The 26,159-nt window shown below is 47.8% G+C and overlaps 1 protein-coding gene across 2 annotated transcripts; it reads left to right on the forward strand.

Moving 5' to 3' along the window:
- The first annotated feature begins 851 nt into the window (after positions 1-851).
- Positions 852-25,642, forward strand: DPP8 (dipeptidyl peptidase 8). 2 transcript variants are annotated; one of them, XM_063412401.1, is made up of 20 exons: positions 852-1,008; positions 3,023-3,292; positions 4,757-4,869; positions 5,753-5,926; positions 6,822-6,990; positions 8,180-8,290; positions 8,632-8,760; positions 10,183-10,244; positions 11,278-11,378; positions 12,671-12,848; positions 13,988-14,147; positions 14,909-14,988; positions 15,372-15,524; positions 16,089-16,224; positions 17,006-17,151; positions 17,661-17,807; positions 18,222-18,374; positions 19,999-20,141; positions 20,800-20,911; positions 21,469-25,642. In XM_063412401.1, exons 1-20 carry the CDS (start codon positions 855-857, stop codon positions 21,589-21,591), a joined length of 2,814 nt encoding a protein of 937 aa, XP_063268471.1. In that variant the 5' UTR covers positions 852-854; the 3' UTR covers positions 21,592-25,642. The 2 variants fall into 2 exon arrangements, with proteins under 2 accessions (XP_063268471.1, XP_063268472.1); XM_063412402.1 differs by lacking the exons at positions 20,800-20,911; positions 21,469-25,642 and having other exon boundaries at positions 18,222-18,358; positions 19,999-20,137.
- The last annotated feature ends 517 nt before the right edge of the window (positions 25,643-26,159 follow it).

The following is a 26,159-nucleotide window of genomic DNA, read 5'->3' on the forward strand; positions in this document are numbered from 1 at the left end:
TAAGGTCCCACCCAACCCACACTATTCCATGATTAGTTAAGGCTAAAAAAGGACAGCAGTGTCTTGTTTCCAAAAAGTCTACCACTCACTCAGCAGCTCACACAAGGGCCATCCTCATCCCAAGTGCAAATCCATCTTCCTTCAGACACTTCTTGGTGTGGCCTCTCCCAGCCTCAGGGTTTTCCGTGTGAATCTCTGGTGTGGAGACACCGCGTCCCTGCCCCATCCTGCCCCTGGACGAGGACTCCCACCCCCTGCCAGCCGCTGGTGCTGTGAAGCTGCCGCAGAAGGTCGGGTGAGCTGTAGCAATGGTCCCCTGGAGAGTTTATTTCATAACACAAACCCCACAGACCCTTTGGGCCAGCGTGTGGGGAAAACCAGCCCTCAGATCCCAGTGTGACCCACAGCTTCCACCTGCACGTGCATTTAGGAGGGAGCACCTGCACAAAAGTTATTTTTTTCTGGTTCATAGGGGGTCAAATTTTTTTTTTCTTTTGAAGAAATATACTGTGCTTTGCAAAGGGAAATTCAGGGATATAGAAACATTTAGCTGGGGGATCACAGCTCTGGAGCCCGGGGTTATTTGAGGGGCTCACGTTGCTGGAGCCTGGGTGTGCCCGGGGTTTAACACTCCTTATTACAGCTGGGAATTTCTTTCCCCTGTGGGAAGCATCTCTGTGTGGAGGCGGCAGCATTGTAGGGGGAGGAAACAAAAGCGCTTTTTGGAACTGCAGGATCGCTGTGCACTGGTGGGGTTACACGACCTGACCCCGGTGCACAGCGTATGTGTGTGTTTATCCCAGTCCTGAGCACGGGGCTCCTGTGTCCCGTGTCCCGGTCCCCGTGCCCGGCGGATGTCGCGTCCCCGCCCGTGGTCCTCCCGCCCGGCAGGCGGCGCCCTCGCCGCTGGGCGCGCTGCCCGCGGCCGCTCTGGCAGCGGAAACGGAAGCGGCAGCGGCAGCAGCGGCCCGGCGGGGCGGCTCGGCAGCAGCGCCGCCGCGGAGCGCCGTGAGTACCGTGGGGACCTCGGGGGCCGGGCAGGGGGCAGCGCTCCGGGGAGGACTCCTGGGGGCCTTGGGACTCCTGAGGTGGGCGGGAGGAGAGGGCTTGACCCGGGGCGGCACGGCCTTCCGCCCCCGGCCAGGCTTGGCCGCCGCCCCGGCCGTGGAGAGACCCCCGGGATCTGTCCCCGGCCTTAGGGCCGCCCCGGGATCTGCCCCTGGCCGTGGAAGCTCCCCTGGAATTTGCGCCTGGCCGTGTAGGCTCGCCCGGGATATGCCCGTGGCCGGGGAGGGGCCCCCCGAAATCTGCCCTGGACGTGGAGGGCCCCCCGAGGTCTCCCCCGGCTGTGGAGGGTCCCCCGGGATCTGTCCCCGGCCGTGGAGGGATCCCCGCGATCTGCCCGCCGTCCCCCCCGGGACCTGCCCCCGGCCGTGGAGGGACCCCGGGAGCATCACCCTGGGCTGACATTCCCGTGCCGAGTGGCCGTTCCCGCTGCTATTGGCTCGTTAACGTCTGCTGCTCTTCGGTTTTTATCCCTTTTCCTGCGAGAAGTAGGTCGGGTTAAGAAATAGCAGCATCTGGGGGTAGGTGGGGAAAGGAGGTTTTTTTCTTTGTTGGAATTCTTCAGATGAAACGAGGTTTGCAGTTCAGGTTTGAGGGTTCGTTGTCAGTTCCTGACGCTGTCTCGTCAGCAGCTGACACTGCTCGGTGCATGCACTGCTCGGTGCATGCCTTGGACTCTCCTTCCAGTTGGACAGCGCTCTTTTGTTCTGGATTTTCGTGCTGTAAATAGTGTGAGCAGAAGAAAGACCCGTGTTTGTTTGGCTTGTGTTGCCAAAGGTGAAAGTAAACTATTTGCGTTTCGATGGCTTGTGTCAAGGAGCAGATCCTATTTTTTCACTCTTTGGGGAGATGTCCCAGCTGCTCTGGAGAGCCATGGGAGAGGCAGTCCATCAGAGCTCTGCCAGCTGCCCAAGCCTGTGCCGTGGGCTCCAGGGATCCTGTTTGCTCGAGGGAAATGCTCTATTTAGGCTGTATTAGTGTTTTGTGAGGCTCAGGCCAACATACTGTGCCCCAGCGGCGTACACAACACTTGTGCAGTCTTTCCATGCTATATATAGACACTGCCTCCCTCCCTTCGAGTATTGACAATCCTACACCTTGGGCTCTCCAGGAATGAGCTGTGTGACAGGAGTTCAGAGCTTGGACCCTTTTGGAGCTGCCCTCAGCTCTGGGATTTGCAGTGGGAGGATTTGGTTTCCTCTTGCCAGACGTCTGGGCTGACAGTTTCAGCTCAGATACACTTTGTAAAGCCCAGCTGACTGCAGGAAGAGATATCTGCTGCATTAACAGCCTGTGGGGCAGATAAGACTTGTGTTGCAGATAAATCCATTTGAGAAATGCTTTTTTCACCGTGTTCTCCTTCTGATATTTGTAATTGGGATGATATAATAGTGTTGATCACTGCTAGACCCTTCTGAGCTTAGTTTGGAAGGAGATACAAACAAACCTAGGAAGTTATGGGAGAAAAAAGGGAATAAGGACATGAGCTGCCTAAGCCTGTTGTGTGGCCTGATGGTTCCAGAGCAGCTATCAGTGTTCCTTATTCTGAGCAGTTGTTTGTCCCAGCTCTTGCTCCTCTCCTAATCATCCCCTGTTCTGGAATCAGTGTAGTGAGGTGATTTGTGGAGGTCTCAGAGGGAAAGAAGTAGGTGGGAGCTTAAAGGCAAAGAATTTATCCATTTCATAACCTAAAATGAGTGGTTGGTATGTGTGGGCATGGGAAACACAACAATAAATCTGTGGCTCCATGAAGTCTGTAGTCCCTTCTGAAAGGCTGAGTGATGCCAGCCTGTTTTTCAGAGCAGAAGAATATTTCCTAGTTCTCTTCCTTCTGCTGTGGGTTTTATTCCCCACGTGAAAGGGTGGTTTTCTTAAAGCATTTTTTGCTGTGGGGCGTGTTGGGAGTGTGCAGTGAGAGTTTGCTGGAGCTGAAGCTCTGCTGTTCTGTTTTTTCCAGAAACATGCAACATGGCAGCAGCCATGGAAACTGAACAGCCGGGCCTGGAAATCTTTGAGACTGCAGGTCATGAGGAGCAGGTCCCGAGAGAGGAGCAGCCAAAACTGGAACCTTTCTATGTCGAGAGGCATTCCTGGAGCCAGCTTCGGAAACTGCTCACGGATACACGGAAGTATCATGGATACATGATGGCAAAAGCCCCTCATGACTTCACGTTTGTGAAGAAAAATGATCCCGAGGGACCTCATTCCGACAGGATCTACTATCTGGGTGAGCTGCCTGCGAGAGTGTCACTGCGGGGCTGCTGGCGATTGACTGTTCCAGCTGGGTGTTCCTGGCAGTTAAATCAAAAGGGATTCCAGGCCACACTGGCTGGTCAAAGTCATGATTGTGATCGTAATGTCTCATTTAAACTTGTGAGGTAATCTCCCACGGGAGTGGCGTGGTTGGAGGTGACCCATCAGGCCTGGGAAAGAACTGGGAAGTGGCCTCTGGGGCACGTTCCCAAGCTGGAAGTCTGTTCAGTCCCTTTTCTGTCACTCCAAGTATATATACTCTCTCCAAAAGCTATACAGGTTTATCTCCTTTTTTTACAGCTGTTGGGTGGAACCTTGTTCTCCTTTAAATTTTCCATCCAAAGCAGGGATTTGAAGTGGAATTTTGAAAGTCCTTTGTGCCTCAGCTACCAATGGAGCAGGTTTTCCAGGAGTCCTGTGGGAAATAACTAGCAGTGTAGGTCAGGGGCAGCTTAAAGAGTAAATACTTTTCTCAACGTTTTTGGTCTTAATAATAAAAAACTTCATGTAGTTTGTTGTCTTGGATTCAGGGCCTCACTTGTGCATTGTTTCACTAATTAATGTTCACTTGATAGAAGTGATTTGGCACCATAAATGATACTGTGAGCAACCCTCTGGCTTTTTGGAGCAGGCCTTGTGGTGGAGGAATGCTTTTGTCAGGAGCTGCAGTAGCTGAACATAAATCCACAAAAACCTAGATTAGGGAGAGAAGCAGTGGCTGAAGCAGGGGCCTGGGAGCCAGAGCCATGTTCTAGCCCCACTGCTTGCCACTTAGGCTTCTTGCCTAAGCTCAGGTTTGTGATTCACAGGGTCTTTGCATGTGCTGTGCAGTGACAGAGTCAGAAAACTGCTACTCTTTTTCTTCTTGTCACAAGATGAGGGTCATGGTCCTTGGATGATGCTGAGCTCAAGCTGGATGGGTTGAGGCTGATTCCCCTGGGGTTTCCCAAGTGCTGCTTCTTGAGCTGTAGATCAGGCTTGGCCTTGCCTTGGAGCACACCTGGCTCCCTCTGGGCTGATCCCCATGTGCCTGGGCAGGAGCCCTCAGAAATCTGAGTAGCACTGAGAGAGAGGAGCAGGACAGGGATGTTCAATCCTCCCTGAAGGTCGGGTACCTTTGAAACACAGGCTGTGTATCCCAGACAGGGGAATTGGCACAAAAGGCCTCCTTGGTTTATAAAGCTTACGGAATGAAAGGGCAGTAAGAAGACACAGAGTGCTTCAAGCAGCATGGGGTAAGCCTGGGTGTCATTATTCTCTGCCTCCTCTGTGAGCTGCACTTCTGTGAAGCAGGGAATTCCCAGAGTCAGGCTGCAGTGCACAGACCATCAGTACTTCCACTGGCAGAAAGGGCCTGGGAAACTGGGCATCCTTTGAGAGTGTTTGGATTATTAACAGAAAGCTAATATACTTCTTTTTCACCTCACTTTCACAATAGCAATGTCTGGGGAGAACAGGGAGAACACGCTCTTCTATTCTGAAATTCCCAAAACCATAAACAAAGCTGCTGTCCTGCTGCTTTCCTGGAAGCCTCTTCTGGATCTTTTTCCGGTGGGTCCTGATTTCTTTCTTGCTTCAAGCACGTGGGATTTGGGGTTTTCAGTGTGAAAATTTGAAATTTATTTTCTTAAAAATGTGAAGATTCTCCTTGTACATGCCAACCCTGCAGCCATCCCAAAATGAGGCACAGCTTTCTCTCTGTTTGGAGTTCCATCCTGTCTGTGTGCTGGGTGACTCCTGTGCTGGCAGAGATGGAAAGTGCTAATTTGCATCAAGTTCTGTGCTGTGAGATCCCGGGGATTGCTGGAGGAGCCTGGAGTCTCCAGTCACCTCCCTGCTGTCTTGCAGGGGAAGTGATGATTCCCCCGAGGATCAGTCAGTGGCTCCATGACTCATGCTGGAGCAGAGGATCCCTTTCCCACTCACTGGGACGTGGATTCCCTTTTCCCTGCTGCACACAGCAAGCCTGCACCATCCCATCCCATGCTGCATGGCAGGCTGGAGGAGGTGGGACAAACCCCACATGGAATGAGGTGGATTTTTCCCCGTGTTATTTCCCGGGGCTGTCAGCCAGACGTGAAACTCCGGCTGTGCTCTCCTCCCACCAGACTAGTCACTGCATGTCTGTGAAAGTGAGCAAAGCCTCTCTGCTCATTCTAGAAATAACAGACCCTCAGTCTGGGCTTTCCTATACCAGGGAATATGGGGGATAATGCTGGCCTTGCTATGGGAGGAGTGGCTGTCAGTTTACAGTTGTGTGGGATCTGATCGTGGCCTGCACCTACGAGTGCTGATGGCAGAGGCAAAGCAGGAGTGGCTTCCAGCCGGCAGCAGGATTCCGGAGGAGGAGGATGTCTGCTCAGCCATCTGCTCCTGGAAGCAGAGTAAGGCATGCAGAGCAGAGGTGTGGATTGGCTTCTCTGGCTGTTTTCAGGCCATCCTGGACTATGGGATGTACTCGCGGGAAGAGGAGCTGCTGCGGGAGAGGAAGCGCATCGGCACCGTTGGGATCGCCTCCTATGATTACCACAGAGAGAGTGGCACCTTCCTGTTCCAGGCAGGGAGTGGGATTTATCATGTGAAAGATGGAGGCCCCCATGGATTCACCGTGAGTTTACTCACCTTCTGTCTCCCTGCAGGACTTTGCTCTTGCAAGGACCTCCTTTGGCTTGGAGTGAGAGCAAAGAGCAGATCAGCAGCAGTTACTGCACTGGCACAGGAAGTGACCTTGAAAACCCTGGAAGCAGGGTTATCCACAGGGGGATCTTTCCATGATTGTATAAACAGATGCAGGGCTAGAAGAAGTGGTAAAATTGTGGCAGCAAGGCAGGAGACCAGATTTGTTTGATTTTTCATGACTAGCAGTGTCCATGAAAAGCAACAAAAGGCTCTGTGCTCTTCCATGGAGTCAGAGATCACGTCAGAGACAACATTTGTCCCCAGGTTTCCAGGTCACTGTTCTGTGGTCAGTGCTGGATGTGTTACACCATTTTTACACCATTTTTACACCATTTTTACACCATTTGACTGTACAACTTGCAGAACAAGCAGCCTTCACTGTGCTGGGGCTGAAGCTGACCTGCAAAGCTGAAATAATTTATTTTTGTTGTAATAGATGCCTGGTGTTTGTCTAACCCTGTTGTCAGGGTAATTTACTGTTTCTTGAGTTGCTTTTGGAGGACAAGGTTGCATGTTCTGCCAGCCCCTTTTAGGGTGCTGTTTTTAAGAGTGTGCCAGGCTTCTCTACACAAGCTGCCCTCTAATTTGGGGCTGATCCTCAGCTCTGGGGAAAGAGGCCTGGTGGGACCATGGTAGAAGCACAACTTGCCCTGTGAAATATGCACAGTATTTTTCTGTGCGTAAAGTGGCTAGACTCCTCCCTAAACATGTATTTGAAGTCAGTGTCCACTCTACTGTGGTCATCTGAAATCCAGGTTACTCGGTGGATGTGTTCCTGGGTTATATCTTACAATGTTTCTTTTTTGTTTTTTATTTCCCAACAGCAACAGCCTTTAAGACCCATTCTGGTAGAGACCAGTTGTCCAAATATCCGGATGGATCCCAAACTTTGTCCAGCTGATCCAAATTGGATTGCATTTATCCACTGCAATGACATCTGGATATCTAACATAGAATCCAGGGAAGAAAGGAGGCTGACGTTTGTGCACAATGGTAATGCATCCTGAATTAAATTCCTCTGCCTCCTCTGCACTAGTTCTTGCTAGACTGTATTGAACAATGGCACTAAAGGGTCTCCTGAAATGGAGTAATGGCCACTGTTTATTCCACCTTGCTTGTTGCATTCATAGACTTCCTGTAGTGCAGATACTGTGGGATGATTCTTTTCCCTGCTCTGTGCAATCTGTCAGAAAGAGTTGTTTGTTGGATACATATGGAGGGGTTCTTCTCCTGAAGCACAGCACATTGCTTTTCACTGGAACAGCCTTTTTTGAGTGGAGGAGCTGTGGGTGGAATAGAGCTGGAGGAAAGTTTCTGTCAGTGAAATCAGACTGCAGAAAATTTTAGAAACAATTTAGGCAGTTTCTGGATAGCTCTAGGGCTTCTGCTGGCCCCTCATACTCAGTAACTTAGGTTCTCACTTCTTACCCTCCTCAACTCTGTTTTAGGTATTTATCCTGGAAGAAAGAAAATGGGAAATTGGGGATAAAACACTTTAAAAATCAATTTCGTTTTTTATTTAAACTATACAATTTAAATTTCAGTCAATTGAAATTTATGACACTTCATAATAATGCTTTAGACTATTTAAATGTTTAATATTAAAATATTATGTAAGTACAGTAAAAATAAGCCGTAGCAATGACTCCTTCTCAGATAATTATTTATGGAGTGCTGCTAAGTTACCTCCAGGGTAACAGGAAAAATATTGAAGCCCTATGGATATGTCATCATGTTGAGATGTTATGTAAGTCTGTTACTTTTGGTTCGAACAGTGAATGAAAAACTGATGCTTCCAGTTTTCTGAATGTTCATGTGTTTGGTTTCAGTTGTTCAGAAAGGTTTGGGGGTTTGATTTTCTTAAGAGTTGTAGCTCCAATTCACTGAACTCAAATAGAGAAAACATTCTCTTTCTTTGACTAATTGAGAGCCTGATTAGGTAGAAGTAAGAAGAGAGAATGGCTTTCCTTTCCTAAAAGATGCTGCCATGTCAGAGAGGATTAAATCCTCCCTAAATATATGAACAGAGAAGGCTGGAAGCAGAAAACAAATCTGCTGAGAAGTCAGATTTATTATCGTGTAATTGTTCCCTGGGGGTGAGCTTGGGCTGTGTTTGGGAAAATGCAGAACTGGTTTGGTTCTGCAGTACATCATGAACTAATTCTTTGCTGTCTTTTTTTAGAGCTGGCCAACGTTGAGGAGGATCCAAAATCTGCTGGCGTGGCCACTTTTGTGCTGCAGGAGGAGTTTGACAGATACACTGGCTACTGGTGGTGCCCAAAGGCCCAGCCCAGTAAGTGTGGGGATCCAGCGTGTCTGACAGGCTCTGACCAGTGCAGGGCTCTCCCTTGCTCTTACTTATCCTTGTGCAAGTTGGGAATGGCCTCCTTTGGAGCTGTCTGCAGCAGAGAGCAGCTTACAGGGGCCTTGTGAGCCCTGGCGGAGAGACTGCCCTTCTCACAGCAGTGGTGGGAGTTGTAGGAGTCTCAGTGTTTTGCTTAAAGAAACATAAATCACAGGCTTTGTTGGATTTTTCTTCATCCTTACAATCTGCTTGTGCTCCTGAGACTGTATTGCTGCCTGCAACAACTGATAATTCTGTTCTGTAATTCTATAATGTTAATTCATTTACAGCACTGGATGGGGGTAAAGTTCTTCAAATTCTTTATGAAGAAAACGATGAGTCCGAGGTGGAAATTATCCATGTCACATCACCCATGCTGGAGACAAGAAGAACAGATTCCTTCCGGTACCCCAAAACTGGTGAGACCCTGAAACCTTCCATCAAAAAAAACCCACCGATTTTATTCCATGTGCCTGACAGCAGTGACTCTCCAAGCCCAGAGCAGAAAGGTGTTGGGTACTCTTTGAACTGGTGTCCAGGTGGTGCAAATGTGTTTGGGGAGCTGCTCTGGAGGCTGGGTGAGTCACTGGTGACTGTGCTGATACTGCAGCCGTGTGGTTACTGAGGGCTCTGCGTGTCAGGAGTTGGCAGGAACCCTCTCTCATTGTCACTGTTTGAGCCACTCTCTGGGAAGACCTGAGTTGTTGAGGAGTTGATTCTTGTTACAGCCCTGTGTTTCTGAGGGAGCAGCTCCAGAATTACAGCCTCCTGGGGTTTGGAAGGGTTTCTGTTTAGCTGCTGGCAGTGCCCTGGCAGTTCAAGTTCTGGAGGACTCTGATCTCCAGGATTGCTTTTGGACTTTAAACAGCAAACCTGTCCTGCTGCAGCCTGCCAGGAAAAGCACCTGTGTCACATTTGCACAGAAAGTGGATGATCTGGAGGCTTCAGCAGTGAAGGGCTGAGGGCAGGCTTGGAGTGCCTCTGGGAGCAGGGAAATGGGATTTAAACAGATCTGCTGAGGGCTGATTCACTGTCAGGTGTGGGGCAAGTCTGAGCAATTCAACCCTTCTGAGATGTCCCTGCTGTCACAGCAGGACGCATTGCTCAGGTAACAGTGGTTTGCTCTCTTTCCTCACTCCTGAAATATTCATTTTTTTGAGAAATATCTTTGTTTGGCTGACCTTCTCAAGCTGCAGAATTCATTCAGGTCTTGTGGATTCACTAGAAAAGCTTTCTGCTTTTCCTGATTTACTACTTGTGTGAAGGCTAGAGAAAGGCTCGGTGTGAGGCTGGGAAGCAAGAGGTGACACCTCGTGGTTATTTGGTGCTTGTGAATGCTCAGATTTCTGAGAGTATTTTGCCACGGCGCTATTCAATGAAAAGAAAACAATCTAACCAAAGCCCAAATCTCCTAAACAATATGCAGCTTTATTATCATAGTGGCACTAGTGATGGCAGTAGGTTTTTAGGTTTAGTTTTCACAGAAGCTCTTGAGCACTGGATCACTTTCTGTATCACCTTGGGATAACAGCCAGACAGTGAAGCAAAGCTTCACTCTGAGCATTTACTTCCACCCTGTAAATGGATCCCCTGATTGTGGGAGGAAAGACTGACTGGGACAGCCTAGCTCTTGATCAGTTTGCAGGATTACATCCTCTGAATCTCCTCACATCTGCAGTTTGGTTTTTCCCTGCCTGGTTCTGTGCTGTCTCTCAGACATGCAGGGAGGCTGTTTGATCAAAGAACATTCTGCTGTTTGCCTTTTCCAGTCCTGTATGAGTAACACCACAATAATGCACAGCAAACAATTGATGCCTGACTGTTAACATCTGTTTTTATAGGTACAGCAAATCCAAAGGTCACTTTCAAGATCTCTGAAGTGACAATCAATGCAGAAGGCAGAGTAAGTCTATGTTCTGTTTGTTTGCCAAATACATTTATTTGCTGTGATTGTTTTTTCTTTGGTTAAATTCATTTTCCAGTTCTGTACAAAGAAACTTTCCTGGTTGTGATGGCTTCCTGGCTTCTCTGAAGGCAGTGCCCTTGGCTTATTCCTGTGCAGATACTCAGTGTGCAGCAGTATTTCTCAAGGCTGTGCTTTTCTTTGCTACCACTTGTGTGTGAACTCAGCTGCAGAGCAGAGTACTGTAGGTGTGGATGTTAGACCTTCTTATGTGGCTGATCTTTGATTGGCTGCAGATATTGGGAAAATTGGATTGCAAATACAGTGTGTCACCTTACACAAGCATGAACATATGGAAAGAGATGAACTTTGCTTTTGCCCTGGGATTTTTTAAACAGAGGCCGAAATTTCCACAGCCCAGTCCAAGATCTTTGGACAGATGGGAAATTAATCTTATCAAACAGATACATTAACAGCCATAAATTACTGGAATTCTCCCAACTCTAGAGCTACTTCAGCCATCAGCAGTCACCTGCTGGGATAGTGATGCTGGTGTCAGCCAGCAAAGGCAGGGAAAGCCTTCAGGACCCTTTGGATACCACTGGGACTTGTTCCCAGTCCCAGCAGGGACAGACTGCAGCACTGCATTTTGGGGATTAGAACCACATTGATACCGGGGTGTCATGCAGGGTGTTCAGCACCTATCCATAAAAATCCTACAAAACAGTTCTGTACAAATCACCTCCCCCTTACAGGGGGGAGCTGAGAATTCAAATGAGTTGTGTGAGATGAATGGTGGGTCTGTGAGCAGCATCCAGATTTCTCTGGTCCCAGCCCTGGCTGTGTGCAGCTCTCCTGCTGTGCTGGGGTCTGGATACAGACAGGGTTCAGTCCCCTGTGTTGCAAAGGCTGAACAATCTAAACTGCATAAAGCTGCACAGAAACAATCTTCTGTGTCCAGGCTCTCATCGTGCATGAAAAACTGGTTGTGGGGGTTCATCTCAGTGTCACTGAATTGCTGCTTTGTCAACAGATTGCAGATGTTGTGGATAAAGAGCTAGTTCAGCCCTTCGAGATCCTCTTTGAAGGAGTAGAGTACATTGCTAGAGCTGGGTGGACGCCAGAAGGAAAATAGTGCGTATGTTAATCCTGTCTCTGCTCAGAGGGGTTGGGGTCCTACAGCCAGAAGCAGATTGTAGTGGTCTCTGTCTTCTTCCAGCTTAAGCCTGCTTTTACTTTTACATTGCTACCGACTTGTTTGTGCAGAGGGAACCATTTTTCCAAAAGCCAACCAGAGCCCTCCTTGTGTCTTTCTCTGCTCCCTGGCCCTACTGCTTTGGGTTTGGGCACTCGCAGCCTTTGATGTGTGTGTCCTCTCAGCATCCCTGTGAGAGAGAGTGCAGTGCTATTGTCCCCATTTTACAGATGGGGAACTGAAGCCCAGAGAGGTTAAGTGCCTTGCCATGGTCACGCAGGAAGTCTGTGGCTGAGGAGAGAAATGAGCCCAGGTCCCCCAGGCCCTAGGCTAGCGCCCTAACCACTGGACCATCCTTGCTGACCAGACTTACTGATCAGAAAACCTGCTGTAAGTGCTACTTACATTTGCATGTCATTTTAACCCTGTAGATGATGTAGTACAGTGTTTCTAACTCACCAGAAGCTTCTCCAAAAGGATATTTCACTGAAAGGGTTGTCCAGCCCTGGCACAGGCTGCCCAGGGCAGTGGTGGAATCACCATCCCTGGAGGGACGTTAAAGCTGTGTAGATGTGACACCTTGGGGACATGGTTAGAGGTGGGCTTGGCAGTGCTGGACTCGATCTTAAGAGTCTTTTCCAACCCAAATGATTCCATGGTTTTCCAGAAGTGCACTCCTCCGGGTTTTGAATCTAAAGATGGCTTTCACCTTTTCAGTTTCTTTCCCATCCAAATGTGGAAGAAATCCAGGGACACATTTGCTATATTATCCTGCTTTTTGCAGAATTATTGTTGGAGCTACATGTAAAGCCATCAGAATATGGCAGGGGCTGCTGCTGGTCCCTTTGGGTGCCAGAATCATTGTCTTCCAGGTGTAGATCTAACAATAGTATTTTCACAAGCATCCTGAAATTTCAATTGACATTTTTTCTGCTTCATTATTCCCTCTGATTTTTCTCTTCTCTCTCTCCCTTGAAGCACAATTCAAATTGGGGAGAACAGAATGAGTTAAACTTTTGAACTTGCAGTGCTTATGCAATATTAAAATGAAGCGAAATAGGTTCTTGTGTTATGGAAGAGATTTGTTTATGTGGGTGAAATTTTGCACGTGACCTAATCTGCATATGATTATTCTTGACTCCCTCAAAATGCCTAGTGCTACTGAGGCTTTCAGACTTTTGTCATACTCATGGTTGCATGTTATTTTCTCTAATATCTGTGTCCTCAACAGCATCTGGTCCATCCTGCTGGATCGCTCCCAAACTCGGCTTCAGATAGTCCTGATCCCTCCTGCATTATTCATCCCCACAGAAGATGATGCAATGGAAAGACAGAAACTTATTGATGCTGTACCAGATTCTGTTACACCTTTCATTATTTATGAAGAAACGACAGACATCTGGATAAATGTAAGAATCTGAATGTTGGTGTTTCTGTGCTGCCAAGGAGAGTGATCCCATTGTGCAAATTCTGTGCATATTCAGTGCTTCCTGCTGTAAAAACAAGATGTAGAGAATAGATTTGGGATGTGAAAACAGAGCTGCTTTGCTTGAGTCAGTGCAGCACTCAGAGCCAGGAGCAGAGCCCAGGGCTCTGGTGTTCCCAGGCAGCCCCTTGCCCACTGTGCCACTCTCCAGCTTCTTGGTGCCAATTGTTAGCACCAGGAGTGCCACCAGATGAAATATTTTGCAGGCCACAAAGATGGATCAAGGTAACACTGGGTGAAAAGTCCTGAGAGTCACCTAACAGGCACTGAACCCCTCCTGAACTGTGTCTGGTCTGGTGGAACTGATGAAGGGTGTGATGTTCTGGGAGGTGAACCTGTGCTGAGGGCAGTCATGGTGTGCCTGGTCACTGCTGTAAACTGCCTCTGCTCACACTGCTGCACAGAAAGATCCCTGTCTCTGCAGTGACATCCCATTGGAGGTGTGCCTGGGGGCATCAATCACTGGCACGTAGTTGCATCTTTCAGCAGAGAACACTTGCACAAAGCCTTCCAGTGAATGGTCCCTGTACAGCAAGTGCTCTCTTAGATACCACATTCTCTCCGTAGTGAGTGTTTGATTTCAGAATGGTGCAGTGAGTTCCTCCATTATTTTTACTGTCAAAAGTGGTTCTTGACTGGCAGCTCATACTGTGAAGAAAAATGCTCCCAAGTCCTCCAAAGATTGTCCCTTGAAGCAAGAGCTGACATGTTGATGAGTGAGTCAGCTCATCATTAAATAATCCTTCATTTGCAGGCAGCACAGGATAGAGGTGTGCAGAGCTGGACCCACCTCTGTGTCCAAGGTAGAAGGGCAGGTGCAGAAAAACTTAATTGGTTTGGTGACCAGGATATAGAGTTAGACTGGCAGAGAGCTGGAGCTGCAGGGATGTGGCACTGGCTGCAGTGGCTCCAGGTGAAGCTGGTTCTCCCAGTAAGGGACAGTGCTGCACCCAGTTAGCCTGGACTGTGTGGCCTGTGTTGAGCAGCAAAAGGAATATATTTAGTGTGACTGCAGTGCCCGAGTCCTGCTGGTAACAATAATGCACTGCTCTGTGTCCTCAGATCCACGATATCTTCCATGTCTTCCCTCAAACCCACGAAGATGAGATCGAGTTCATTTTTGCCTCGGAGTGCAAAACAGGCTTCCGGCACCTGTACAAGGTCACCTCGGTTCTGAAGGAGAGCAAGTACAAACGGTCCTGTGGAGGCCTCCCTGCTCCAAGTAAGGGAATTGTTCTTGTGCTTTAATTGGGCATTTGTTGCTGACCAGTGAGGAAATAAATGTCCTTCCAGCTGGCAGGAATTAGTGTTTTATTGGAAACTTCTGTTGCTGTCCACGAAAGTACTTCAGTGTACAGTCATTCCTCTGGAAATTGTGCAGGGGTGGTTCTGTTTTCAGCATGCCTTAGTTTTAACCCCAATCCTTCCTTATGAACTAAAGGGAAAGTTTCCAAAAACCAGATGGGAAACAAGCTCCCTGTGATACTGTGAGGCTTAGCTGGCTTTTCCTCTTCACTGCTGGAACTTGGTCTTGCTCAGATGCAGGAAATCGCTGTGTGCAAAGCTCCCAGAGTGTTTTTTTCCACAGCATGTGTTCTTAAATTCACAGTTTCATGCTGTGATAGTTTAACTTACTTAGTGTGTGTTGAAGACCCCTACTGAACTCTGTATGCACAAAAAATACTCGTAATTTTATTAGAGGTCCTAGTTTCATGCAACTGTTGTGGGTCTTTTTCCCACACAGTATTATATCTGGGGTTGATTAGATTTCTCTGAATGCATCTGACTTCTTTTTCTTGCTAGATCTCCCTCATTCTAAGGGAAATGAAATCATCTTATAAAAGCAGAGTTCTTGCAAAATTCTCCATTTTTGACACCTCATATTTCCTTTGCCTGCCTATTGTTCAGTATAAAACTTTTATTTCTATGCAAGTGACAAAATATTTTTAGAAATAAAAATCTCTGTACATTGGCTATTTGCAGGTGACTTCAAGTGCCTCATCAAAGAGGAGATAGCAATTACCAGTGGGGAATGGGAAGTGCTTGGCAGACATGGATCCAACGTAAGTCTTGCTCTTACCACATCCTGCCACACACACTGCAAGGGAGATGGTCCCCTGGAGGGATCAGCATAAATCCATTAATCCAGTATGGTTTTAGCCAAAATACACAGTGTTTCTGTCCTGTGTAACTTGTGAACTTGCACAGGGAGGGAAGGAATGGTCCCCAAAGTGCTGCTCTTCTCCCTCTGAGCTGGATGAATTCTTTGCTCACTGGAACCAAACTGACAGAGCGGAAAACAGTGAGAACAATTGTTTGGTTCATTCCTTGCAGATTGCTGGGCTCCAACTCAGCATCATGGGAGCAGGGCAGGAGGGATGTGGGGGAGACTTCGAGGTGGTAGAACTGGGTATTGAGGATGTGCTGTTTGTTGTGTTCCTGGCAGATCTATGTGGATGAAGCCAAAAAGCTGGTGTACTTCCAAGGCACAAAAGACTCCCCTCTGGAGCATCACCTGTACGTTGTTAACTACGAGAGCCCCGGGGAGGTGAAGCGTCTGACAGAGCGCGGATTCTCGCACGCCTGCTGTGTCAGCCAGGTACCTGTGCCTGCCAGGGCTGCTCTGCCTTAGCCCAGGCTTATCCTCAGCAGCCAGGGCAGTATTGATATATAACAGAAGCAGATTTTAGGCTGTGTTGTGCCCTGCTGTATGTTGTACAGTCAATGTGTTAAACCACTCTGGAAACCAGACCTGACCTGGCAGTTGCATTGCTCTCCAGCTCCCTTCAGGCAAAAGGAGCCAGGATGAATTGTTTGAAACTCTTTGAGCCTGACTCTGCCTGCAGTGGACTAGAGAGCAATCACCAGAGGAGATGAGCCTGGGCAGCATTAGGTGGAGTTCTGGGAACCCAGCTGGGAATTCATGGCCCAGAAGAAGGTCTGTGACAGGCTCCTCATACCACTCTTGGATTTTCACATATATTTTTGGGTTTGGAGAGTTAAGGACTGTAGTGTTTCAGATGCAAAAGTGCTCAGATTTCTGGTTTAATTTGTTCCACAAACATCTTCTGAAAGATCTAAATGCAAAAGAAATTATCAAGAAATGATCACTTGCTTGTGGCTCTGCACCGAGGAGTTCAGGGTATTTTCTTTTTCCCCCCAGGACTGTGACATGTTCATCAGCAAGTACAGTAACCAGAAGAACCCCCACTGTGTGTCACTGTACCGGCTGACAGGCTCAGAAGATGATGCAGCTCATAGGACTAAGGAATTCTGGGCTACCATTTTAGATTCAGCAGGTAATGGCATGGATAAGGAAGAGGGAAAGGACAAGCAGGATCACAGGATAAAAGACATCCCAGCATATGCTTGCTTGAGATTTGCTGTTGTGACTGACCAGTCTTGTCTCTGAAACTCAGGCTTGTGTGAGGAGTTGTGTGAAGTACAGGAGGGACATTTTCAGCTCAGCAACAAATGGATATAAACAGACCATGAAGGAATTTAGAGTGGAAATTACCAATTTTCTCCTGCCAGTTTTAGCTCGAGGAGGGATTTAAGTGCACTCACTTGCTCTGTGTGATGTGCCTGCTAAAGACTGTGCTCCTGGGGAGGGAGGTGCACTTCTTAAATAGTGTGTTCTGCTGCCTACTCATGTCTTCATGAGACAGCTCTTGGGCTATGGATTTCTCTCTGCCACTGATTTATCTCTGCCACTGGATTTCTGTTGCTTTTCATTTCTCCTTACCTGAGGCATACTCCATGTCCTGTGCTTTCCACGTGTTAATGTAGCAAGTCCTAAGTGGGATTAGGAAGGGATGGGACATCTGTAATGGCTGTGTCAGGGGAGAAGAGTTACTGTCATTGACAGGAGAGCAGGGATGGGAATGTGATGGGGCTCAGAAAGCTCACCTGGGGCTGGGGCATTCCCAGTCTCTGCCTGGATCCAGCCACACCCACTGGAAAGTGTGGGAGAGCTCCACTGGGATTGCAGTGAGACTGGTGGCAGGACAGTGGTGCAGCAGAGCTGTGTTACTCATCCATTCCTGTTAAAACCAGGCTCTCTGTTCCCTCCCATGGCAGGTCCTCTTCCTGATTACATTCCCCCTGAAGTGTTCTCCTTTGAGAGCTCCACGGGGTTCACACTGTATGGAATGATGTACAAACCCCACAACCTGCAGCCTGGGAAGAAGTACCCCACAGTGCTCTTCATCTATGGAGGCCCTCAGGTGAGTTGGTGAGCAGTGGGGTGGGCTGGCAGGGGTCACTCCAGTGCTCTCCTGCAGGAACACTGCCTGCTCTGTGCTGAGGGCAGCAGGTGGCCTTTGCCTGTTTGGTGAGTGGGTGCTTGGCCAAGGGTGCTGTAAGGATTCACTGTTCCCAGGTCATGGATCCAGGCACTGCCACTTGTCTGAGGACAGGTATGGAGTAGCAGAGCTGGAACTGGCAGAAAAGGGAATCAGGTAGTCCTTGTTCCCAGTTCTGTCTCCTCCTCCTCTCCAGTTGTCTCAGTGGACCTCAGTTCAGCTCTTCATACCTGTGACACAGAATGGCTTTTATTGAGTTTTACTGGGGAGTACTGCATAGCAGGGAGAGGGAATCCTGCAGCAGGGAGTGGGGATCTTGAAAACTTTACATTATAAAATTGTATAAAGCATTTAAAGGACAGTAAATATAAATAAAATCTGAGACTGGATTAAGAGGTGACCTCTGGATTCTGTGCTCTCCTGTATTGCAGGTACAGCTGGTGAACAACCGGTTTAAAGGAATCAAGTACTTCCGACTGAACACTCTGGCTTCTTTAGGCTACGTCGTCGTTGTCATTGACAACAGGGGCTCCTGCCACCGAGGGCTGAAGTTTGAAGGAGCCTTTAAATACAAAATGGTAAGTGGGCTCTGAGTCTGCCTCTGTTCTCAGCCAGAGGTGGGTTTGAGTGCAGTGTTACCAGCACTGGAGCACTGGTTTGGCACAGGTGCCCAGCACTGCCCGTGTGACATCCCGGGCTTTGGGGACAGGAAGTGTGTGTAGGTGAGAGTTGAGGGAGGAAAGATGCTCGAGGTGGGAAAGATAAAATGTTGTGGTTTGAGGCTGTGAACCAGCTGCAGCCTGGCACAGGGTGGTTCATAAGCAGGCTGTGATTCCTCACAGATGCAATTTTGCAGCTCAATGAAGCAGGACAGTTGCATTCTGAGCACGGATCACTCCTGAGTGCCAAAGCTCTGAAGGTGGTTACCTTGGGCAATCCTGAGAATGTAACTTTTGCCTGTAACTAACAGGACTTTGTCTCTGCCCTGCCAGGGACAGATAGAGATCGATGACCAGGTGGAAGGGCTGCAGTATTTGGCGTCACAGTACGACTTCATCGACTTGGAGCGAGTGGGCATTCACGGCTGGTCCTACGGAGGCTACCTCTCCCTAATGGCTTTAACACAGAGGTCAGATATCTTCAGGGTATGTTCATGCATTGAGTACTACTCTGGTGGTGCAGACAGAATTTTACCTTTAATGGAGTGACTTTCATGGGTGGTCACAGCACAAAGACCTTGGAGCTTGCTCTGGACAAGTTAGGACACAGTGCAATGGCTGTTTTCTTCAAGACTCTTCTGTTTGCGTGACTTCAGAGAGAAGTTGCTATTCTAGCAACTGTTGGACTGTTGAGCTTGCAATGCCAGCTGTGCTCCTGTAGCTCTACCTATCTCAGGGCACCTGTGCTGAAGGTGCTTTAGGTAGTGTCTACTGCTGCCCACTTAGTGCCAGCTGAGCTCTTTGTGTTGTGAACCAGGTAAGGGAAACGATCCTGGTGAAAAACAACACCTCCTTCTCACCCTCCCTCTTTTTGGCCCTGAGAGAGTAGTTCCTCTGCAGACTGATCTATTCCCAGATCAAATTGCCGTGCTGCTGCATAGCAGTGTGTTCTGCTAACACAGAACATTTAACTGCTAAAGCAGCCAGGAGGACAGCCTGGGGATGGGGAGAGGTACTGGAAAGAGGTTCTTGTGCCTGCCTGACTTTAGACCACTGTCGTAAACAGCCAGACTGCCTTTGGGTAGAGGGATGGGAAGAGCTGGTTATTGCCCTTGAGATCTGTTTTGTTCTTTGTGGCTACTTTTGCTTTCTTTAAGTCCAACCTTAATATTACTGGGCTGTTTAATAATTATTTGTCTCAATCCTTAACAATTGTTGTATTTTTACCTTTACAAACACCTGCCTGGCAAAGGGGTTTTAGGTGGTTTTGTGGTGAGGGTTTTTTTTCTGAGTCTTTTTTTCCACCAGCCTCTCTGCACACTGCTGGCTATGTAGGGCAGTTTGCTGAGTCCTAGGGAGCTGTTTCTGTTACACATGCAAATGGACCCATAAACCCTCACAGAATGCACTTCCCTCAGCATCCCTTGCAGAGGATATGTTTAGAGTTGCTTCCAATTTACCTGTGGGCTCTTCCTGGTTTCCAGCACACGTGGATCACAGCTGAGCTGTGCTGTGTGTGAACTGGGGCAGAGACAGCGAGGATTGCTTTGCTCCTTCCACAGTTACAGTGGGATGAAGCCATGGCAGGGTAGGACACGGCCAGGTCAGGGGGCAGTGTTATTCCAGGTCAGGGGCAGTGCTGTCACTCCTGGGTCAGGGGGCAATGTTGTCACTCCTGGGTCAGGGGCAGTGTTGTCATTCCCAGGTCAGGGGCAATGTTGTCACTCCTAGGTCGGGTGGGCAGTGTTGCCACTCCCGTGTCACGGGGCAGTGTTGTCACTCCCATGTCAGGGGCAGTGTTTTTCCCGTGTCAGGGGCAGTGCTGTCACTCCTGTGTCAGGGGCAGTGCTGTCACTCCCGCGTCAGGGGCAGTGTTATTCTCGTGTCAGGGGCAGTGTTTTTCCCGTGTCAGGGGCAGTGTTTTTCCCGTGTCGGGGCAGTGTTTTTCCCGTGTCAGGGGCAGTGTTTTTCCCGTGTCAGGGGCAGTGTTATTCTCGTGTCAGGGGCAGTGTTTTTCCTGTGTCAGGGGCAGTGTTTTTCCCGTGTCAGGGGCAGTGCTGTCACTCCCGCGTCAGGGGCAGTGTTGTCACTCTCTCCGTGGCCCTGGCAGGTGGCCATAGCCGGAGCCCCCGTCACGCTGTGGATTTTCTACGACACGGGGTACACGGAGCGCTACATGGGCCACCCGGAGCACAACGAGCAGGGCTACTACCTGGGGTCTGTGGCCATGCAGGCTGAGAAGTTCCCTTCTGAGTAAGTCTGCTTCTGGCTCTTGTCCTCTCCTTTTTCCTACCAAGAAAGTTCAACCCCCATAGACACGTTTTTATCTCCCTGTTCTTGGTATTTCTCTCATCACAAATGCTTTAAATAATATTTAAAAAAAAGTACCCAACACTAATAAACTTAATATGCAAATGAACATTTGCATAATTAGAGACCATTTCATGTAAGTCCTTTTATAGTATATTTTGTGTCTAAAGAAGTGACAAACATATTTTTAATTTGATTACCACTTTAGAGCCACATTAGGCTAAAGAAAAATGAGTTGATTGGGATGTTTTTGTATGTTCTGAGACTGTCTCAGCATAGCAGAGCAAGATGGGGCCATGGACTTCTTGCCAAAGAGCTGACAACAGCAAGGTTTAAGACCTCATATTGTCCAAGCTGGGAAACATTGCTGAGAAATAAGATACTCAGATGAAAGGTCTGACTGTAGTATGCATGTGCAGGAAGAACTTTCAGAGGAGGAAGAAACAGGTTCAAGAAATGCGTCTATCCAGAGCAGTTTACAACTGTGAAATTACTGCTTTCAATGCAAATAGTCTGGTGGGGAGTGTTGTTGTAGGGATGTGTGTGGACTGTGAAGTGAGTGGGATGCTGTCTAGAGCTGTTTGTCTCTTGCTTTTGCCAGACCAAACCGCTTGCTGCTGCTACACGGATTCTTGGATGAGAACGTTCACTTTGCACACACCAGTATTTTGCTCAGCTTTTTGGTGAGAGCTGGGAAACCCTATGACCTACAGGTAAGGCCAGAACCAGGGTGTAAAGGTAACGTGTGTGTCTTGGAGGAATGCAGAATTGGAACTTGTACCATGGCTGTGCTGGACACCTTGGAATTCTAGGATAAAATTGTAGCATTTCAGCCAAGCATTTTTTTAAATATTAATGTTTTATGAATTAACAAAAGAAAATTAGACAAATAAGCAGTGAAGGCTGTTCCTGAGGTTCTGCAGCTGGAAGGCAGTGCAGCAGTGTTCATGCAGCGTGGAACAGGGCTCTGCATTTAATCAAACCCTGCTGGCTCAGTGCAGGTGGAGCCCAGGGGTGCCACACCACCCTGCAGAAACAGGAGTGTGCTCTGGCCAGGAGCTGCCTCTGCTCAGCCAGGCTGAGCCCTCCAGCACAGCTGGATCCCAGCGAGTTCTCCTGGGCTCAGGCAGTGGAGGATGAGGCGTGTCAGTTCAGGTGCAGAGTTAATGCAGGGACATTCCACGGACATTTGGAACCCGGCTCTGTGCCTGATTTAAATACTGGCACCTTCAGCTGCTGTGGATATTGACGGCTTTATTTTGCATTTCAGATCTACCCTCAGGAGAGACACAGCATCAGGGTCCCGGAGTCGGGGGAGCACTATGAGCTGCACCTGCTCTATTACCTGCAGGAGAACCTGGGCTCTCGCATCGCTGCCATGAAGGCCCTGTGACTGACCTGAGAGCTCTGCCCACGCCTGCTCTCTGCACAGGGAGGTGTAGGAAACTAGAGAAAATAGGATGGGACGTTGCTTTCTGGTGCCTGCCACACGTACACACACGTACACACCCTCACAGACACTTTTTTAAAAGTCAATTTGGTGCCATACAGGAAATTAAAGTACGGTGATCTAATAACTCTAGTTATTAAACTCCAAGTTTAAGCTGTAAATAAAATCCAATGTCTGTGGTATAATACAGTACCATGGGTGTTCTCTTGGGGGACGAGCTGAAACTGAAAACAACGTACTTCTACAGCACCAGATCTTCACTTTTTAAAAGCATTATGGCATAATTGATGTATTTTTACAGTGTGTTCCTTGGTATCTTATTACATTATACAGGATGATTTACTCACTACACAGCAAGAGTTTACCTGAATGGTTACAACTTTTATTAATTTTAAATGCTATCATATAGCTTTTATGCTTTGTGAAAGGGATGTGTCTCACTCCTTAGAAGGTGGTCACAAGTTGGATACATCCCCTGTCTAGATGTTAATTGTTTTTTAAGAAGAAAGACTTTTAAGCTGCCTCTTAACATATTTAAAGTTTGGATTCAGATCAGTTGATGCCAGGTTCTTTGATTCCTTCTCCCCTAGGATAAATCATTCTCTTTTCTTCCAGCAGCTTGAGAACCTATCCTGATTGTACTTGATTTCAGTGGAGAAGTGAATTGATACTTTACTGTGATATGGGCATAACAATCTTTTATTCTGAGGTGCAAACTAACTTAAGTTAAAAAGCAGAAACTGTAAACTTTCAAACAAGCTTCAGGGTGGATCCCGTTGAGATTTTTCCCTGATGTTCACTCTGGAGCTGGGTTTGCAATACTCCTTCCTCACCCTCACATCAGCATGATATAGGCATTTGCATCCTGTTACAATTTAGAAATTCAATACTCTGATTCCAAGGTCTGCAGAGGATGTGGCAAGACCTTACATGTGAGGCAATATGAACTGTTCTGTTGAATTTCCTCATGTCTGAGGGGCTCATGCCCTGTCCAGTCCCCTGTTCCTGGGTCCTTTCCAGCACTACTGTGCATGATAATGATGATGCTGTCTTTGAGAACCCCTTTCTGTACAGCTTCAGGTAACCCTCAAGGAATTGCAGTCCCAGTTGTGTTTTTGCTACTGAGTTTTTAACTAAGCAGCAGGCTTGGCTGAAAGGCATAAGTGTGTGAAGGCAGTTTTAACTGGCAACAGGTAATTTAGGATAGAATTCCATAGAAAATTATTCTCTTTAATCCAGAAAATTCTCCCTTTGGGACTTGCCTCTGAGACTTTGATAAGTTTTAACGGTTTTCTTAGAAACCCAAGAACTTCATTTTCCTTCTGTTTTGGTGCTAGAGAGAAGCAGAGCATGATTTCCTTTTCATCTGCTGAAAATCTGGAATCACTCTCCGTGTTTACGCTCTTAGAACTCCACATGTTGTAACCTTGTACTTTCCTTGATTTTGTACTGTTCAGCTTGATCCCAGGTTTAATCTGATCTGGGATTTAACAGAGTCTGGCTGCATCGGATCAAACCGCATCGTTTTTAAACTGCTGGGCATGTGCACCAAAGCAAGGGGAGCCGGGGCAGTTACACGGTGTAAGAGCCGTGTGTGAGAGCAGGGTCCGGTTTTTGGGATAACCAAAGCCAGGCGTGCAGGGAGAGTTCTCTCCGCAGTGGGGAGCCTTGTTCGGGCTCTCTGCTGCTTTCAGATCGCAGTGCTTTCAATGGATCGGTTAAAGCACCATTAGCAGGTCAGTAACGGGTGGATTTTGGGAAGGGCGCGGCAGGGAAGGAGCCCAGCTCCAGGAATGTCTTCTCTTAGCAGTTAAATGTGGCTGAAGCAAAGGCAGCAGCCCTGGGGAGTGTGCTACCCTCAGCACATGTGCAACACAACAGTGGCTAGAGACAAAAATAAGCTGTTCCTCTGGAATTCCATTGTGTTCCCTACGTGTTAATGCTGTATTATATATACATATATCTATATCTGTTCATATATACATATATGTATAAAATTACCCATGGATAGTATTCACCTTTTCCAAGGTTGTTTATATTTTGTTCAATATTAAATTAACTTGCCTTTTTTGGGTGTTTTTGTTCTTTTTCTAGAGGTGCTTACCCTTGAATGTAAATGTATATCATTTTTAAGATGAAATTGATCCTCTTGTTTAAAAAACAGAACAAAAATGGCCTTCATCAAACAGTGCTTTTTTGGGGGACTGAAGAACTAAACATTACGTGAGTAAAGCAGGCTAGGTTTGGATTTGAGGCAGGATGTGATTATAAGTGCTGACATAGAATTTTTAATAATGCATCCTTCCACTGTTTTAAATATATATATCAAAAAGCTATTAAAGTACAATATACTATAACTGCTCTGTTTTGCAACATAAATTATGGATTCTTTCTTTCCTACCATTTTCTTTTCTTTTTACTGTAGTTAAGCACTTTAAGACCCTGTGCTCTCTTATCCTGTGGAAGTGCTGGAAGGATTTATCACCAGAGTTTTGTAGTTCTTGCAAAAGAGATGCCTTAGATGAAGTCTGAGTGCAGCTAAATTCCCAGTGAAGAAAGGCCCCGTTGTGATCGAGACTGCAGAGGTAGGAAGGTGTTAGTGCTGAGGGACTTTGCATCCTTATTTTTGGGAGGGAGTGTTATCCCTGCACCTCGTATGGCGAAGTGTTGGTGTGGCCACAGACCAGGACAAGGCTGTACCTGACAGTCCTGGAGATGGGAATGTCACTCAAGGAGGTTTCCAGCCTGTTTGATATTTGGGATTGTACTTTGTCACTTCCTGCATGTTAAAACATCTCTTGGTTAACGTGAGTTTTAAGCAGAACTAATGAGATCCTGGGGAGCACATGCAAAGGAGGTTGTAGAGCAGAGAGGTGGGAGGAGGAGCCTTTGCTGTGGCTCCCAAAGCAGAGGTTGGTACATCCCTGTGGAGGCCCCTCTGCCCTCCAGGTGTGTCTGCCCAGGGCTGAGCCTTCCTTGCATGGTGGATATTTAATTGCACAGGTGTCTTTGAGATGAATGTTTTCATGTGTTTAAGAACATAGATGAAATATGGGGATCTGAGTGCTGAGATTGCTGTGTGTTGGTGCAGGCAGTTTGTGTCTTTTGAGGTGGTTGGGTTGTTTGGTTTTGTTCCTGGTGAAAGCTCGTTCTTTCACCCCATTTTAGTGCAGCTTCCAGTGATGCCTCATGAGTGTGGGATGTGCAAAGCTATCGGGTTTCACCCCCACCTCCCTTTGTTCTCAATGATCTCTTTTTATTCAGAACACGGTAAAATTAGTATCTACCCAGAACTGCTTAATTTTTACAAACTCAATGGAAAAATGAGCTCAAAGCACCAAGCAATGCTTTGAAAACAACTAACTTTATTATATTAGAATGGAAAATGCATTCTCTACTTCCTAGTGGCATTTGGAAACAGGCTATGGAAAAACTTTCTGAGTGGGATAGTGTAGTAATGCTTTAACCCTGGAGCACCTGCACCTGAACCTGGGTAGGAAATGATGGAGAATTCTCATATTCCCGAGTTCCAAGCCATATTCCCTGCCAGGAGGAGTGGGTTGTGCTGCTGCTGTGTGTCCGTGTGTCCGGCTGTCCTGCTGCTGCCGTGACACCCAACCCCTGCCCAGGCAATAACAGAGTCTGAGAACGAGAAACATCAGCCTGGTGAGGCCCCTGCCTGGGGCTGCCTGTTTCCCTGAGTGCCAGAACCCTGCAGAGACTTTCCATGTGCCCCTTTGGAAGGGGCAGAGAGCTCTTCCTGCGGTTTTTCCTTGGCTGTTCTGCTCAGTAGAAGTTCAGGTGTTTAATTTGAGAACATGAAGTGCCTGCTGTTTGCGTTAACAAAATTGCATGTCTCACTCCAGTGGGTTTATTGGGCTCCCTCCTTCCCCCCTCCCGAGCTCCATGGCTTTTAATCATGTAAAGTGGAGACATTAGTTTTGCTGCGTTTTATTACAAAACCTTTGTTGCAATAAAGATGCTGCTAAATAAATTGAATTAAATGTCGGGTTTTTTTCCACCCTATTTTCAACTGTCTCTCTCCTTGATTTAGGAGAGCTCGTGTGTAATTAAATCTGTGCCCTCGTTGCGCTGTGGAAAGCAGCAGTGGTGTGTGTTTGATGCACGTCGGGTGTTCCACAAAAGCATTTGCCACGTTTCCTGTCCCTTGTGGTTTGGGAGATGGATCCCATCAGGAGGATCAGGCATTATTTCCATGCTCCCTCTCCTGAGCGTTTCCATGTGAATGCTGCTCGCAGCCCTCGGCAGCCACCAGCCGGAGCTGTTGCACCGGGGACTGCAGGACGCAGCCTCGCCGAGGCGGGGCGAGTGCCACGGGAGAGGAGGTGGCCCTGGAGGAACCTGTGGGAATGGAATGGGCCGTGCAAGAGATGTCGCTTCCCACAGTCACCTTGTGCTCACTCCTGTGTCTCTCCTTGAGCAGAATGGGCTTTGCAGGCACCCCAGTTCCACAAAGTGCTATCCCAGAAGGTCTGGGGGCGGTTCAAGGC

Source organism: Prinia subflava, chromosome 15 (genome assembly GCF_021018805.1).
Source record: "Prinia subflava isolate CZ2003 ecotype Zambia chromosome 15, Cam_Psub_1.2, whole genome shotgun sequence".
In the NCBI taxonomy this organism is placed as follows: domain Eukaryota; kingdom Metazoa; phylum Chordata; class Aves; order Passeriformes; family Cisticolidae; genus Prinia; species Prinia subflava.

Bases quoted from the DNA above. Each gene is read 5' to 3' on its own strand.
- DPP8 (XM_063412401.1), top strand. From the start codon at position 855: ATGTCGCGTCCCCGCCCGTGGTCCTCCCGCCCGGCAGGCGGCGCCCTC. The intron at 11,379-12,670 runs GTGCGTATGTTA...TGTCCTCAACAG, and splicing joins TGGACGCCAGAAGGAAAATA to CATCTGGTCCATCCTGCTGG. The intron at 14,148-14,908 runs GTAAGGGAATTG...GGCTATTTGCAG, and splicing joins TGGAGGCCTCCCTGCTCCAA to GTGACTTCAAGTGCCTCATC.